The 18,126-nt window shown below is 46.4% G+C and overlaps 1 protein-coding gene across 11 annotated transcripts in view; it reads left to right on the top strand.

The window, feature by feature from the left end:
* Positions 1–18,126, top strand: part of MAFK (MAF bZIP transcription factor K) — a 262,438-nt gene that overhangs the window by 224,318 nt on the left and 19,994 nt on the right. Inside the window, exon 1 of one of the 11 annotated variants that reach the window (XM_085629252.1) lies at positions 1,563–1,782. The exons of the other annotated variants lie outside the window; for them this stretch is intronic. Within the exon in view, the coding sequence (XP_085485378.1) occupies positions 1,770–1,782 (13 nt within the window). The 5' untranslated portion in view covers positions 1,563–1,769. Of the gene's footprint in view, positions 1–1,562; positions 1,783–18,126 lie in introns of those variants that run through there. 11 annotated transcript variants of the gene reach the window in all.

The raw sequence follows: 18,126 nt of genomic DNA, 5'->3' as shown, positions 1-18,126 counted from the left end.
CCTAGAAGGTAAGATGGAAGGCTGGAGAATGAAACCAGCCACATGCGCTCAGGTGCGGGGACAGTTAAATGACTCGTGCCCAAAGAGCAGTACACAAGTGAGACTGAAGAGTGGTGTATTGAATAGTTAGTTCAGGAATAGTAAGGGGAAATGGAGCATTGATGTACTTGAAGTTTGTTGGACTCGAAAGGAAATTAATTAACTTTAAATTAAATATTAACAAAATGCAATGACTACTCAGATGGTCTTTATATAATCCCCGATGTACAACGCAAACTTGAATTACCTGAAAGCTAGTTCAGTCCTCTGCATAATGCAATAGCCAACCACTTAGATTTCACTGTGAAAGGGTGAAAATAAATCTTGGGTTCCTGTGGTGGTCTTGCTCGAAATTCTTATTTGTGAGCTGACACGGCCTTTACAGAGTGACCGATGACCAAGATAAAAAGCCGGATTGGTGCAGACTGCACTCTATGAGAAACACAACACATACGTCATCAGCCCATCTATACAGTAGAGTTGAGATTTGCAGTCTTTTGTGAAAAGGATTATTTTTTTTATATAGCGTGAACTCGACGCGAAAGACTTGAAGAGCTTTACGTGAGCACCAGTTACATTACCCAAGTAGACCTTCATAATTCAATCGTACTACGATACTCCAGTCCACTGGCTCTCCAAAGAACGAAGATGTTATGTTGCCAGCTGCATGGAGTTATTACCTATGATGGTGGGGCTTTTTATTCCTCCATCATGGAATGGAATGGGAGCTTCTTCAAACCAACAACTGCTGGCAGAGGCCTTTGAGCATCTTGTGAACGTGCCACCCTTTTTTGTGGAGACCCTAGCTTTAAATATGCTAGCTGCGGAGGCAGGGATTGCCATCTTCTGGCAGCGAAGCTCTGGAATGACCTCTTTCTGGCACGTCGTTGCACTGCCAATTTTGACTTCTTCCTCTAAGCACACTTGTTTTGCTATTTTATGCTAGGTCTATATCATTTCTCCTGTATTCTTAGCGCCAAGTTACATTGAAAGAGCGCTTACAAATAATAATAATGCTGATAATTCCGACAGGTTTTCAAATGTAAGGTTGCCAGGGTGATAGTATTTACTTATTGTGGGTCTGTTATCACTACTGGCAGTTTCTGGAGGAAACTAACATCCAGGAAGCCTTTCCTTTTGGGCAGGTAAATGCCAAGTTTATTGACCTTGATTCACTTTTGAGAGGTTGATTTGATGATAACAAAGCTCTTTCCTTCCCATATCTCTTGCCTCACTAGATCAGTAGCAATCTTATGTTTCTGCACTGACACTCACAAAGAGGCCAGGATATGAATGGGTGTTTACTCTTCGAGGGTCCAGTGCTTTGTTCGCTTGTGACCTGAAGGCATTGTTGCTTTTGGGCTGCTTTGTTTCCATGGTTACTGTCTCCAGGTTGGCTAGTTTCTGAATGTTCCCATGGCAACCATCGCAGGGAAACCTTGCCGGAGATGCCTGGGCTGGCTTTTTCATGAATGATTAGACAGTGAGAGTGTATGTGACATGACACAGCTGTGAAAATGAGAACGTTGGAGCGTGGTGCGCAGAATTCCTTCAGCCGGTGCCAGCCCTCCGCCCAGATGCAGCGCCTCCATGATGCCGCACTATCGCCGGCCGCTTTCTCACTCAGGAGCACTACCTGAGTCTCTGGTGGTGGAATGTGGGCTATCTGAGCCTTTCCCGAAGGGACTCTGGTGGTAATTACACCCCTCTTCGCAATTCTTAGTAAGGAGATGATCTTACCAGGTTAGTGGATTTCGAGCGAGTGCTGTTGAGTGCGTGTGCTGCCCACAGGGTAGGCACTGGTGTGCAGTGAGGTTTGTGGCAGCGTGCCTGGCTCTGCTTGTGGTTCGCCGGCTGGCTTGCAAGCTGTGAGAATGGGGTATGTAGTGGGTTGGCGAAGGTTTATATTTAGGTCACGTTGTTGTATAGTGGTGCGGTGCTGGGTTTTTGTGGTTAGAATGTGTATTGTTTGCCTGTTAGCCATCTCTGGGCAGTTGGTGAGTGTGTTGTATTTTGGTCATAAAGCCGTCAGATGAGGCATTCGGCTCATTGAGGTCTCTTTTTCTGGCCAAGAACTAATTTCCATTCCATTAGTTTGCAATTCCAACATGGCTCGCAGCGTTCGGCCAAGAGAATTTAATCAGCTGATGAGACTAAGAGTGACCAGCCGTGGCTAGATTTAACACCTTGGACTTGAACAGCCTACCACAGATCGATATTCATCTTTAAGGGTGAGAATGTAATGTCAAGGGGAAACCACCTCTCTGGAAATTCCCTTGTCTCGCCTAGGGTATAAACTGTCGGGTTCAAGACAGTCAACTTCGTAAACGCTTATTCTCTGAAAAAACATACTTGAGGTAACCTTTTGTTACCTGAGTACTAGAAGGGTCGTGTGATGTTAGTTGACGACCACACAAGTGGCATGAAATATGTTTAGTTAAAGCGGAATTAAGCTTACAGAATTTAGTGGTTATCAAAGCCAAAGGAATCTTAATGCCCCTGCTTTCCCACATTGATTACGCGCATCATTATCTGTAACATTACTGATGACCTCTCACCACAAGCTAGCATGCGCATATCGGAAACTAGCCTTTTTGCACTCAGTAGTGATAGCTAGGTGCCATTTATATACACATACCCCATCATCTGTGTGTTATCTAGACCTATGTATGAAGCAAGTACTTTTTGTCTCACAAAGACACACGTACATGCGATGTGCCACTTCACGCAGTCATCTAGTAGCAAGTAGCTTCTACTCACACCTCTAGAAAGCAAACGCTGTTTGTGCATCCTTCTATCTCATACTTGCTTTCCACATATTTTCATTGCAGTCATTGAATCTTAACACAGACTGTTCGTGTTCATGTGCGCCCTCCATCCACAGGCGTAATATTCATGTCTCTTCCACCTTTATTCTCTGTCAAGTCTCCCCTCAGCATGCTTTGTCTCTCACTCTGGTGCATTGAGTACATTCCCTCTCTGCATGCTTGTAAAATATTTGTTTTTTTAACATGTAGCTGTTTTACCCTTGTGCTCTACACATAAAGGTTTTACTTCTGCAAGCATTCTTGTTGGCCGTCCACGGCGGGTTGCGTGGATGGTGGGTGTTGCTGCCTTGCCACACGTCAGTCCCTGTGGCCAACCCCTGCTGCTCGCAAGCGCAGGGCATGGGATGCCCACTCTTGCCGGGTTCAGCACTAGGGCTGCCTGAAGGCCATGCACTTCAGGTTTTGACTCACCACTGCTGCGCATGGATATCACATCACAGAATGGCAGTAGGGATACCATAGTCATGGTTAAGTTGCACTTTACTTTGAAAAAAGCATTTCTAGTTTGCTAATGACATTTGCACCTTTTGACAAATCTTCATTACATTTTGCCGAAAATTAGGGTATTCTGCTTAGTTTTGTTGTTACAATTTTCATGCAGATCCGTCATAGATAGTTATCATTTAGGTCCCACGTGAAGTTCTGCTCTCCACAGTATTCAAAACACCTGAACGGAATTGCACCAAATATGGACTTAGGATAGAACATTAGTCATAACAAGAGGCGTTTGTGGTTTATTGTAAATTCAATAAATAGTTTTTTTTTTTTTTTAGATATTTGCATTCCAAACATGAGCTGGGTAGCCCTCAATGGGTAATGATGATAAGGACATCTTGGCTGTCAGATAGCTGATTATCCGCAGGTCCGAGGTTGTGGATTTTCAAAATGAAACAAATCTCATTAGATAGGAAAGCGTGTTTTTTGCAGTCTTTCATTGTGGGATCCACATTTTTTTTTTTTTTTGTGAAAATTTTATTGTGCAGTAAGAAGGGTACAAGCACGGGCCTACAACCGCCTGGGCTGGCCGCTAGTAGGTAAAAAGTTCAAACAGTGCAAACACAGTGACTGGCCCACCGGGGCTCCGCACCCCAAAGGGATCCACATATTTGAATCGAAACTGGGGTTAAGGTCAATGTGATTGGCTGGCCATGACTGAAAATATATTTTGCATCACCATTATGTGTTGCTAGCTGTCCACAATCATTCGCACACAAGTGTCACGAAAAATTGCAAGCAATATAAACAGGAAAGGGGAGCATCCCCTTAGTCCAATAGGAGGATGTGGCGGGTGCTGGTAGGACACAAGCAGCTTAAAAAGTGCGAATCACTGAACATGAGATCCGTGATTCCCTATGTGGACCCTCTGTGCTATTTTGGATTCTCCGTAGATCCAACCTAAGATTTACAGATTATTTTTTAAAAATATTTCAGCACAGTGGTTCTGTAGATACAGAGGCTGGGTTCCAGGTATGTGCGACTGCAATGGGGACTGGGTTAATGATGTGTGACCAAAGGCCGCATCATGTTTCCAAGCCCCACTAGGCCTAGTCGAAAGCTCTATGCAGTGCTTTTGGAAGACCGGGGGCATGGGGTGCAGACAGTAAACCCAGAGCCTGTTTGTTACACGTGGCATAATGCCTCCCTATTCTCCCTATGCTCATAAAATGGATTATGGCAGCCATGGCAAAGGGTCTGTTCAATGAGCTTGACTCCTTGGGGGACTAGACTGCTTTAGAGGCTGGGGTCCTATCCTTTTGTTCCATCCAATCCTTCCTGAATGTACCTTCAACATATACTGCAGTTTTGACTTTTCTGCTATTCTGTGTGGTTTACTCCATACTTAGTTTCAGCATTGCAGACCATGACATGAGGTTATGCTAATCATATCCCCCCACATGAACTTGAAAGCCATTAGGAGATGGGCAAAATAGTTTTTGGTTAAAGCCCGGGATAATTGCTGAGGTCGCCTCACATACTGCTATCACACGAGGTCACCAGAGTACTCTTCCTCTAGGTCATTCAAAGAAAAGCTACCGACGCACAAGAAAAAGAGGAGGGACGGTGAGTTCTCAAAGCCTTGTTTGTTTCCGAAAAGTACGTTGGAGTAGGGACTTCCTCTGAGCCAGAATTAATTGTTACCAGCCACTGTGGGACCAGCACTGTCTCTGGCGCCAGGCCATTCTTTTTTAATTCAGTCTATGAGGATTTAAGACTGGCCAAGGCATCTCGTGTGCCTAAGTCCTCCATGGGACCTCAACAGGTGTCATTTGGATTTCCTCCGGCGGGGCTTTCTACAATCCCCTTTGTTCCATTTCTTTTGCATGACCTGGCACTGCCTCTGGTTCCGTAGCCCGCAGCACTGCAATATGCGCAGTTTACGGCTCCAAGCCTGTAGACTAAAAAAAAAAAAAAACGTCATCCTATCGCTAGCTTCAAAAGTGAAAACTCAAAGGGTGATTGAGGAACACCAATACTCTCGGTCTAAATTCTCAGGGTACAAGCGTGTGCTATAAGACCAATTCATGTCTGACTGGCTCATGGGAGGATGCCCCCAGGCATGATACTGATGACCGTAGCGATATTACCCTCGCAGAGTTAGTAGCCCTCAAAGAGGTTAGTTGTTTGGACACATCTCCTGATGTTGAAATGGAGTGTTCTGCAGGGCTCACTCTCTTTGACGTGACATCCTACAATGCTGTAGTAAAAAAAGGCTGCAGAAGTCGTGGAACTCCTGCTGCCAGCCATTGAGTCTAAACAAAATCTTATAACGAACGTTTCTTCAACTCACTTTCAAATCTTCCAAGCTTTTTTTCACAGCTCAATGAGGTTCTGATAGATCCAGTTTTAGCAGCATGTCCGAAGCCTACATTTTCCACAGCAGTAAAATACTTTAAGCTCACAGATATAGTCTCTCTCTGTGTCCCAAGCACTGGCTTTTCTCTGGGTGGACCTCCTCTCCAAGTCGGAGGGGCAGATTCTGCACCCTCGCCTCCAATCATCATGCCTAGAGATTGAGCAGTGGCATCAAAACGCATTTCAGTTACCGGCAAAGGGTAGTGGATGCCATCTTGTCTGCTCATCTTGATTTTTACCAAGACTGTGCATTCTGGGAGGTGTAGCAGGTTTGTTGCATGGTGTGCTCAGAACGGTGTGGAAGCCTCGGAGCCTCATCTCCCTTGCATCCTCGGACCCAACAAATGTGCACAGTGAAAACTGTCGTTGTATACTGTCCTAGGATACCTCGCAGCCTTCTCAGCATTTCTCTGCCTTCCTCAGCCATTCCTATTTAGATGACTCATTGTCATCAGATTTCTGAAGGGATTGATTCTCCTACCTGCAGATTAATCGCCAATTCCACCCACCTCCCTGCCTTGAAGTATGGTCACCTAAATGATGATAAATTTTTTAAATAATAAGGATACTTATGGAAACAATCTTTTGTGGTGTCCCCCAGTGGATTCTCCAGTTTGACACCCCACTCCTGTCTTTAATGCGATCCAACATACATAAAACGGAGCATCCCATGGCTGTTTCTTCTGAACCAAACACTTAAACGGGTCAAATAGCCATATATGCGGAGTTTGTAGTCAGATTAGGATATTAGGTCAAATTTATTGAAAGGGGACCACAATGTTCCAATGCAGGTGTAATTCTGGATGAGTGGGGTGTATAGCTTATTTGTTCACAATATTCTTCTCCTAGAGGGAATTTATGAAGTTCGAACTGATCAGAATACCCTTTGCCCCCTTAATGAGCTCAGAAGACCGTACTCCGGGAGAAGAAGAAATGTATACTTTTCCAAAGCCACAGCAAGTAAGAACGGTAGATTCGGTGTCTGCTGATGACCTAATTTTCTTTTTAAGACTAAGTTATAGTTTCCGCTAAAAGTCTAGATATAAGACATTCTGTTTGGACTGCAGGGCAGCGAAACTAAGTGGTACTATCCAGACCTGGCAGTAATCAAACACTGACTTTGAAAATGGTCCTTACCTGGCCCTATATTCAAGTACTTAACTTTATAGACAAAACACTGATTTATTCTTCAATGGTTGTAAATATACTGACAGTTTTCCAGAGGCAAACCCCCAGTCACACTTCCAGAGGAAAAAACAGTATTTCAAAGTCCTTGAACAAAGTAATGATGGGTCATTATGGTGAGTTGAAGACCCTTCTGTCGATCTCTATTTTATGGCGATGATGCTGAAGTTAGCAGTACAAGATGCTTCCCTTTCATCTGAATGTGTGGTGTGAATGTTAATCAAGTTTTTTTCACCTTAGCAGTCTGCATGTGTCAACAAGCATTATTCCTTATCGATTATCTTTTTGCTTGTGCAAAAGTTTTACTTGTGGTGCATTCATTTCAGTAGCTTTGTAGCCAGCATTTTGTTTTGACTTTAATTTGTAGCAGGGTGCCTGAGAAAAGCCCACTGGCTGTCATTTGACTGACTGTGGTTTGGCCTGGTTGGGAAAGTATCACATACTGGTATGGCTGGGGATTGTTCCTGGGGAATAGTAAGGTGCAGAGAGATATTTGTGGTTGACAAGGTTCCAGGAGGTTAAGCGACATAAATAAAATGGTCTTGGTGATGTGCATGACTGCGACTCGTGTGTACTACCTCTTGTGTTTGAATTTAACAATTCAAATTTTTATTGTGCTCTAAATTAACTTTTGGGAAATTACATTTTCTCATAATACATTTTTGACAACAAAAAGGCAAATTCCTCCAGCTTATGCAGAAAGTATGTTTATTTAGGCACCAGTAGAAGACGAGTCAAGAGTGCTGGTGGTTGAAATGTATAATTGGTAACTATATTTCTCCAGCATTGGATCTTTCATAGATGAACATGCTTGAACCATCCCTTTGGTCAAGCAGGGAGTCCCACGGTAACCATGGAACTGCAGATGGAACTGCAGTTCCATGGTAAATGTAGTCTTAAGGCTGTAACAAAGGCTTTTTAGTAGCCTATTCACCTCAATTAAAAGAAACTAAACTCAATATGAAGACCACACCATGAGAAGCCACCATCCTCCAGATTTCATTTAGCACTTGTGTGAAGGCTTATTACTAATAGGCGAGCCTTTAACTGGGAGTATGGTGGTTTGCATGTGTTTTTATAGAAGATATCCAGAACTGTAGTTCTACAGAATTGGTGAATATTTTTTTTCATCAGATTTTGCATCTTTCATAAATTCATATGCTTAAATCAGAATAACAAGCAGTGATATAATATTACACAATTATTTGCAGATGGAGGGTAATTAATGGAGAAGGAGGCTTTCCTTTATTGAAAAAGATAGCACAGAACTGACCAACTGCAGCATCCCTCTGCACAGTAGAATCCAAGAAATGGTGTGTAAACATGTGCCTGTTCTTCCAGGTTTCCGCATTACAAATGCCCGCCATCGATACTCCATAGAACTTAGCAGTTAACAGATACACTTCTCGCTGAATGCGTTGAAACCTTTGTTTGCAAAGGATGACTAGCCTTACTGTGACAGTCTACTCCAGGAGTAGACACCCAGCCAGTGAGCTACACTTTGTTTTAAATGAAATCATCCTTTTCTGGGAGGACAGTACGCTATGCATTCACGGGCAGTACATTGCAATAGGGTTGCCCTCCCAAAGGAAATGGATACGATGAGGAAATGCCGGGCCCAAAAAGACCTATTGTTTTTCCCAAAACGTATAAGAAACACTAACATTTACACATAACATTTCAACATTTTGTTTCACTGAACTCCGAGCTGGGGCTCATGTACTTTTTAGTATTGCTCCCTCTCTCTCCACCCCAGTTGTTGGTTACAGCTACATTACTGTAGTGGAACAAAACCCTGTCAAGGAAAACTATCTCTAAACCTTTTGCCATACAGAGTACCAAGCAGGGTTACGTTTTTGCTGTGGTAGAGGCAAACTTGGGTTAATGGTTTATACAAAATGAGTGGTTCACCTGGAATAAAAGCAAGTTAATAGGACATTCTTGAGGATAGAAGTCTAAATCTGTGTAATTATTTTATCATTAAATTAATTGGCACAATAATTATATTACGAGACTGTGGTGTGAGACAGATCTGTTTTCTCTGCTGGTGTCAAACAAATGTCTCTTCGAAACCGATTCAATCTAATATTTTACATGCCGCGAATGAAATGCACAAGAGAAGCATTCCATTGGCACTGTCCAGGCTGCTAGCTGTAGTTATACCGATGTTCTGTGCCAAAGAGTGGGCAGTAGCAATTTTCATTCATGCCTTGAGCTCAATGGAGGCACAAGCTCACTTGTCTATCGCCACTTGATAAACTCTCATTTTAATCATTTTCTACCCAACCTTCTACTACCAACCTCCTCACTTGGTCTTTCATTCTTCAATTACTATTTCTTTCTACACGGTTTCAGAAACACACTTCCCTTTCACTTCTATCAACACCATAACCTCTTTACCCTAGCCACATTCCTTGACAGCCAATCAGCAACAGTATTGTTATTCCTCTTTGTATTCACTGGTAAAGAGTGGGATCTTGTAAGTCCATTAATTATTTTATCATCCCAGGAGAGGCACACCCCAATGCTACTCTTGACAAAAGGGACAACATGGTTTATAGTATTTAATTATTCTGTGCGCTATTCCCGTGAAAGATTTCACATTTACGAGCTATAGCTTTGGTCTCTTTTAGCAGACCTCATGTCGGATTCGTTTGAGCTATTAAAGTAAGTGCAATGGGTACATCTCTCCTTCTTGTACTAGGGACAGCAGGGACCAGGGACAGCAGGCTCCTCAGACTCCACTCGCATGCAGCAAGAGTTGTCATCGGTGGTTATCAAGGACATATACCCATTGCATGCATTCATAGGTATGGATTTGGGCCATAGTTTTTTCATAAACATAATTTTCTGGAAGTATTTATCAAAAGATGCAACATTTAGCATCGTTTGTTCTTATTTTGAAGTTTTGCCCCCTACCAACATTATTAAATTACGTAGTCCAATTCATAACAAGTTGGGATGAATAGTGCGTAGACCTTTGAAAAATTTCCTTCCTGGTGTTTCTGGTACACACAGGCCTTACATAAAGGTGAGAGGCAAAGGTAAACCTGCTGATAATTTGATAGGACTGTGTCTGCACTGCTCAACTCTTTCGTTTTCCTGCCGCTTATATAGGAGGATAGCTGCCTTGTTTGTAACGACAGTCGACAGACCTTCAGTCTGAAAAACAACTTACTGAGAGTTAGCTGCTAGAAAACCACCTTCCCCAATGTGTTGGAAGCCCGCACTAAGCAAGACTTGCCTTCAATAAAGAAACAAGCCGTTCCCATGTACTGTAAGGGAAGTTTCAACGCTAGGAACGTTGTATTTTTTTTAGCATCTGTCTATGGCTTCTGATGCCAGTGCTAATGTCTTCAGTACTTGTGCACGGTATATCTCGGATGGTTACACACTACATGCACTCCCACAATCATTTTGTTTTTCATGTGCAGAATAATGCCACGACTGTGGGTATTATAGGCATAAATGACAGTGCAGGCTTTAACGCATTGCCAGTCCATGTTTTGTTTGGTTTTCACTCAATCAATCATGGCATTTGTAAAGCGCACTACATACCCGCGAGGGTCTCAAGGCGCTGGGAGTGGGGGGGGGGCTGCTACTGTTTGAAGAACCAGGCCTTGAGAAGTCTTCTGAAGGTCAGAAGGTCTTCGGTCTGCCGTAGGCGGATGGGGAGGGTGTTCCATGTGTTGGCGGCGAGATGGGAGAATGATTTGCCGCCGGCAGTCACTCTTCGGATGCGGGGGATAGTGGCGAGGGCGAGGTCTGCGGAGCTGGTGGGTGGAGGTGTAGAGGCTGAGTCGTCTGTTGAGGTACGTTGGTCCGGTGTTGTGGAATGCCTTGTGTGCGTGGATGAGGAGTTTGAAGGTTATTGACAGGGAGCCAGTGTAGGTCTTTCAGGTGGGGTGTGATGTGGCTGCGGCGAGGGATGTCGAGGATCAGGCGTGCGGAGGTGTTCTGGATGCATTGTAGCCGTTTCAGGAGTTTGGCCGGGGCTCCTGCGTAGAGTGCGTTTCCGTAGTCCAGTCTACTGCTGACGAGGGCCTGGGTGACCGTCCTTCTTGTTTCGGCGGGGAGCCACTTGAAGATCCTGCAGAGCATGCGGAGGGTGTTGAAGCAGGAGGAGGAGACGCCGTTGACCTGGTTCGTCATGGAGAGGGTAGGGTCGAGGATGACCCCTAGGTTGCGTGCGTGGTCGGTGGGAGTTGGGGGTGTTTCTAGTGCAGTCGGCCACCAGGAGTCGTCCCAGGCCGAGGGGGTGGATCAGAGGATGAGGACCTCCGTCTTGTCCGAGTTCAACTTCAGTCGGCTGATTCTCATCCAGTCTGCGACGGCCTTCAATCCTTCGTGGAGGTTGGTTTTGGCGGTGTGGGGGTCCTTGGTGAGGGATAGGATCAGCTGGGTGTCGTCGGTGTAGGAGATGATGTTGAGGTCGTGCCGTTGTGCAATGTGGGGAGTGGTGCCATGTAGACGTTGAACAACGTTGGGCTGAGGGATGAGCCTTGGGGTACGCCGCAGATGATCTCGGTGGCTTCGGAGCGGAAGGGGGGGAGGCGGACGCTCTGTGTTCTGCCAGAGAGGAAGGAGGAGGTCCAGTCCAGGGCTTTCACTTGGTTCCGGCGTCGTAGAGGCGTGTTCGTAGTGTGCGGTGGCAGATCGTGTTGAAGGCGGCAGACAGGTCCAGGAGGATGAGGGCTGCGGTTTCTCCATTGTCTAGCAGGGACCTGATGTCATCGGTGGCGGCGATGAGGGCAGTTTCGGTGCTGTGGTTGCTGCGGAACCCGGACTGGGACGGGTCCAGGATGCTGTTCTCCTCGAGGAAGCTGGTCAGTTGTTTGTTGACAGCCTTTTCGATGATTTTCGCTGGGACCGGGAGCAGATGGGTCGGAAGTTCTTGAGGTCCTTGGGGTCCACCTTGGGTTTTTTGAGTAAGGCGTTTATCTCTGCGTGCTTCCAGCTCTCCGGGAAGGTCGCTGTCTCGAAGGAGAAGTTGATGGTTTTCCGGAGATGGGGTGCGATGGTGCTGCTGGCTTTGTTGAAGATGTGGTGTGGGCAGGGGTCGTCCAGGGATCCGGAGTGGACGGTGTTCATGATCTTGATGGTGTCGTCGTCGTTGATGTTGGTCTAGGAGATCAGGCGGTTTGTGGTGCTCGTGGGAGCGGGGGTCTCAGTGGCTGCCGGGGTGGTGACTGTGTTGAAGCTGTTGTGGATGTCTGCGATCTTGCGATGGAAGAAGGTGGCCAGCGAGTCGCCCAGGTCTTGTGAAGGTGGGATGTCGTTGGTGTTGGAGCTGGGGTTGGAGAGTTCCTTCACGATGAAGAGCTCTTTGCTGTTGTGTGCGTTGTTGTCTAGGCGGTCTTTGAAGGAGGTCCTTTTGGCGGATCTGATGAGGTGGTGGTGTCTGCAGGTGGCGTTCTTGTGGGTGGTGTAGGTTTCCGGTGTTCGTTCACGGATCCAGGTTTTTTTGAGTTCTCAGCAGGTTCGCTTGGAGGCCTGGAGGTCTTTGGTGAACCAGCTGGCTTTCTTGCTAGTGTGGGTGTTGGAGGGGTTCTTGAGGGGGGCGAGGGTGTTGACGCAGTCGTTGATCCACTGTTTGAGGTTGCGGGCGGCGGTGTAGGGGTCGGTCGGATCTGCGAATGGGTTCCGGGCGCGGGAGGTGGAAAACTGGTCTTCGGTGACTTTGCTGCAGCAGCGGCGCAGCATCTGTTGGGTGCGGTGGTGCGTGGTGGGTTTCCTGAAGGTGAAGTGGATGCAGCGGTGATCGGTCCAGTGGAGCTTGGTGGTGTAGTTGAAGGAGACGTGGGAGCTTGCGGAGAAGATGGAGTCAAGCGTGTGGCCGGCGGAGTGGGTGGGTGTAGTGACGAGTTGTCTGAGTCCGAGGTTGGCGATCAGGGTGGAGGAGTTGGTGTCGTTGTTGTTCTCGAGGTGGAAGTTTAGGTCCCCGAGGAGTATGTAGTCTGTGGAGGCGAGGGCATGTGTGCTGACGAGGTCAGTGATGGAGTCGCTGAACTGTGCTCGTGGTCCAGGGGGTCTGTAGATGAGGGATCCTCTGAGGGTGGTGTTGGGATCGGTGTGGATCTGGAAGTGCAGGTGTTCGACGGTGCTGAGGGTGTCATCGGTGTTGGTTGAGACTTTGAGAGAGTTCCTGTGGACAATGGCGATTCCTCCTCCTACTCCATTGTTTCGGTCCCTGCAGGTGATCTTATAGCCTTTTGGGATGGCTATGGCGATGTCGGGTGCCGAGGAGGGGTTCAGCCAGGTCTCCGTCAGGAAGGCGATAACTCGGGTGTTGGAGTCCAGTAGGTCCCAGAGTTCCACGGCATGTTTGCGTGCGGAGAGGGTGTTGAGAAGGATGCATCTGAGGTGGTTGGGTTCTTTGGTAGGTGGGATGGAGGGCCGGATGCTGGTGAAGCTGCAGTTCCGGCTGGAGAAGGGTCCTTGGGTGCGCTTCGGGGCGGCCAGGCAGCAGGTGCGTGATCGTCCGGCATTGAGTGCGTTGAGGGTGCTGGAGTCGTAGCAGAGACAGGCGTCGTGGCGTTCGCAGGGGTTCTGGCACTGGGCGCGGACGGGCGCAGATGGGCTTGACTTAGGCGCGCCTTCGGTGCGCCAGCGGCGTGCCCGCCATATATGGGGAGGAGGGAGGAAGGAGCAGCTGGGTGGCAGGAGTTGGGAGGAAGGGGCAGCGAATGGGCAGTCAGGGGGGGCGGGATCACAGGTGATGCAGCGGTGGGAACGGGAGCGGTGGACGGCACGGGAGCAAGGGCACAGAAAAATATGGGGCGCAGATCAGGGGGCACACGAAGAAAAACGGGGCACAGATCAGGGGGCACACAGAAAAACGGGGCACAGATCAGGGGGCACACAAGAGAAAACAGGGCACAGATCAGGGGGCCCACAAAGAAAACGGGGCTCAGATCAGGGGGCACACAGAAAAACGGGGCACAGATCAGGGGGCACACGAAGAAAAACGGGGCACAGATCAGGGGGCACACAATGAGAAAACGGCACAGATCAGGGGGCACACAATGAGAAAACGGGGCACAGATCAGGCGGCACACAAAGAAAAACGGGGCACAGATCAGGGGGCACACGAGGAAAAACAGGGCACAGATCAGGGGGCACAGAACTTATCCCAGCAGCGGCAGCTAGGGCAGGGGCTGGACGCACAGGTGGTGCTGTGCGGAGGGGGAGCGACCTACCTAACAAGGTCAAGGGTCGCTCACCTCACCGCGCAGCGGCCTCCATATATGGGGAGGAGGGAGGGAGGAGCAGCTGGGAGTCGGGAGGAAGGGGCAGTCAGGGGGGGCGGGGATGCAGCGGCGGGAGCGGTGGACGGCACGGGGGCAAGGGCACAGAGTCACAGGGCACAGAAAAAAACGGGCACAGACCAGGGGGCACATGAAGAAAAATGGGGCACAGATCAGGGGGCACACAACAGAAAACGGGGCACAGATAATGGGGCACACAAAGAAAACAGAGCTCAGATCAGGGGGCACACAGAGAAAAACGTGGCACAGATCAGGGGGCACACGAAGAAAAACAGGGCACAGATCAGGGGGCACACAATGAGAAAACGGCGCACAGATCAGGGGGCACACAATGAGAAAACGGGGCACAGATGAGGGGGCACACAAAGAAAACAGAGCTCAGATCAGAGGGCGCACAGAGAAAAACGTGGCACAGATCAGGGGGCACACGAAGAAAAACGGGGCACAGATCAGGGGGCACACAATGAGAAAACGAGACACAGATCAGGGGGCACAGAACTTACCTCGGCAGCGGCAGCGACAGGACGCACAGGCGGTGCTGTGCGGAGGGGGAGCGATCTACCTAACAAGGTCAAGGGCTGTCAGACGTAAATCCATGTGTATTTTGTCCTTGGAACAAGTGGGTCAAACCCCCTACATCACACACCCTTTGACTGCCAGTTTATAGTCCCACATGATGGATCAGGGAAAGAATTGCCTGCAGTTTGATGTAATATTTGTTTCCATGTTTTAACGCTGTTCAAACTTTTATTTATGGTTCATAAATGCAAAACCTTTATTATTAGGGCGAGTGATCCAAGTACATGTTGTAAGCTCAGACTACTACTGACAGTGGTTAACGTATAAAAATGGGTGCACACGCTTTCATTGTTTAGAACTATGAGGCTATGCATACTGCTCCCAGAATGCTCTCTGATTAGATGCAAATATATGAAGACGCTTGAAAGCAAGATTGATTATTCTTAGCTTTCAAGATAAAATGTTCACAAAAAAAGCAAAAACATTTAGCTAAACTACTGTAACATTTTAGGTAGCGTTTTTCTGCAGCATCATTTAGCAAAATGTGTTGATGCATGCTAGTATTTCCCAAAAATATTCATAATGGAAAATCACTGTAACCAGTTTTAATAAGATTATGGGAAACATAAAAATAAACAAGCATTGGTAAAGCCAATTGGTCTGAAATTGTTGGTCATTCTTTTGGGTTTATCAATGCGTGACTTGTTTTGGCATGTTTTTTGTAAAACCTTATTGGTGTGGGTGCTGCTGGGCCCTCATCATTATAACAAACATTGGCAAAAGCAAAAATTGTTTTGGTCTCAAAAAGCACACTGCCACAGTCGTTCCTGGCACTGAACAAAACGACTGTGTGTCAATTTTGCTCCTTGTGAAAGAACTGAATGCTGTCATTCACAGTGAAGCTAGCCAACTGACAGAGAGAGACATTTTAATAAACACAACATGTCGGGGTTAACCCCTTCAGCTCAGCGCGGATTATCGCACGGTGCTAAAGGTTCTATTGAGCGGGCGGGGCAGTGACGGAGCGGTTCCGTCATGCGCACAGCGCAACCGACGGGCATGACGGAACCGCTCCGTCAAGCGCATTGAAGGGGTTAACGCCAGACCCAATTAGGGGGCCAATTATTAAGTAAAGTCTCAAAAGTGCACTTATGTCCTTGCATTAAGTGCAGATATACGACTTTCCTGAATTCACAAGACTTTACAGAAGTAGGCCAAGAAATAGTACTCCTAGAAAATATTTGTGATATGCATTTTAGCATGAGCAAATATGCATGTGTAGATTTGCTCATGCGAAAATCCGAGCGTTTGCAAGTTTACTTCCCCTCCAACCACTTTTTTCCCAACCCAGGAAGAAGTTTTATGTCTGCCATTGTCAGGAGTAAATATCCAACCTTTCTCAGTATGGGAAAAGATTAGAGAAGAGTTGGTGAAAACCCTTATAACATGCAAATTAGTAGGTTTGCACAGACTCAAAAGGGCATTCCAACCCTGAAACTGTTGCTTAACTTCAGCGCCAGTATGTAGATCTGCGGAAACGTGGCAACATAAGGGAATTGCTAGTATTCATACCCTGCCATGGAAGGAGCCCTGGCATATTCAGAGAGGCTATTTCAGAGCTCTTATATAAGGGTATTGCTGCCATAATTCACCGCATTACATGGCACAAAACGGACAAGTGGATTTTGTTACAGGACAAGTAAATTTATGAAGTAACCTGCCCCATGGACAAGTAGATATTTTATTAAATTCCACACCCCTGTTTAAGGTTTGTATCTCAAAGAGAAAAAAATACTGCCTGGTCCTCATGTTCGAGCAAGCCAGGTTGCACTAAGTATATTCGTTGACTGTGTTTCCACAATGCTGGTGGGAGAACTTTCAGAGAAATATCTCTTCTGTAGATGGTAATCCTTAAATATAGTAGGTCGACGGAGGTAGTACCTTTGCCAGCTTGGAACTTGGTGGCCTCAATTAGGGCATTAGTCCTGGCTCCTAATCCTCCTTTTACGCACTCATCCCGCTCCGCCAAGGCAAGCCATGCTTCCACCATTCCTTCGTATTGGCTCAGTTTTGAATGAGGCAAAGGAAGCACTTGGAAAACGAGAAATGCCATTTATATAATTTCTCCTGACTGTCAATCTTTGCTTTGACCTGATCCCTGTTCCCGTCAGTAAACGACGCTCCACTAATATTATAATCCTTTGAACTATAGTTTCAACATTACTATATTTATTAACTGAAATGGATAGATTTTTGTACCACCTCACGACCCCCATCAAAGTATACTCGCAACTTAACTGGGATCCATACCCTGTGTTTGAAAACATATGATGTAGACGATCATTGTTAGTCTTGCAGATAGGATTTCTGTGTATTATTTAGTATTGCAATGTACCGAGAACCAGTAGTGTGCAAGTGCATTTTAAATCTTCTTGGCAGTAGTGTGCATTTCCTGGCAAGCTCTCTGCAACTCATGCATGTGCCCTTTGATTACTTTGTATGTAGTAGAGCCTTAAACCAATTCAAATTCCCAATGCTGTAGGAGGTAGGTCTGCTCTTTTTCTGTGGGGCCAATACCTGACTTGACTGCATGTGTGGGTACATATCCTACCGCCACACACTAAGCAGACTGTGGCATTTTTCACCAGTAGCAGCTAGTTGAAGGGAGCCCCTGGCATTCTCAAATAAATATTCTTTCACTTAGACCAATTTATCTAATATAGGTTCGCTCTGCTGAGCTAGAGGTAGAAGAAAAATAGTACAAATAATTATGTTCAAATGTCTTGGCAATGTTCCCTTAGCATTTGTGTGTTTCCTCTCAGGTTACAGACTGTTGGCCGCTGGGAAGAGTGTATTTGGAGAGGTTATCTGCGTGACATTTGGGTCACTCTCATCGGGAATGTCCTTGGCACTTACTTAAGGTGTAGGTTAGCAACTAAGAATCAATCCAGTAGCCCAAAATGAAGAAGCGGAGGAACCTTAAATCCCAGTCGCGTCAAAGACTACCTTCAAATAGATATATAGTGTTGCTTCTTAAAGTAGTGGTTGTTACCCAAGCTGACTGGACAGTAATAGCAAGCTATGCACAGCGAAATTTTAACTAAAGATTATTTAGCCAAGTTACTCGTTGCATATTGAATTGAATTTAAAATGTAACTATACCACCATTGAGGAAACCTGCTGATGATCTATGGGTTATCTGTCAAATCACCGACATTTTTTGAAACATTGTGACATTGTCTATAATTTTAATTTTATTTGGCACTAACGCACTTTGACAGACTTCATTGTCTAAATAACGTATTTTGTTGATGTGTAAGTTAATGGTTGGTGTGAACGTGGCACAGGGGGTTTACACAAAAAACAGTAACGCTATTGCAACAAAGAAAAGCTGCACAGGGGGTCGAAATTCCAACTTGGCTGATGCTTAAGAC

The sequence above is a fragment of the Triturus cristatus genome, chromosome 10 (genome assembly GCF_964204655.1).
Source record: "Triturus cristatus chromosome 10, aTriCri1.1, whole genome shotgun sequence".
NCBI lineage: Eukaryota > Metazoa > Chordata > Amphibia > Caudata > Salamandridae > Triturus > Triturus cristatus.
Note: the sequence above shows the minus strand (reverse complement) of the source record. Positions and strands in the feature narration are given on the sequence as shown.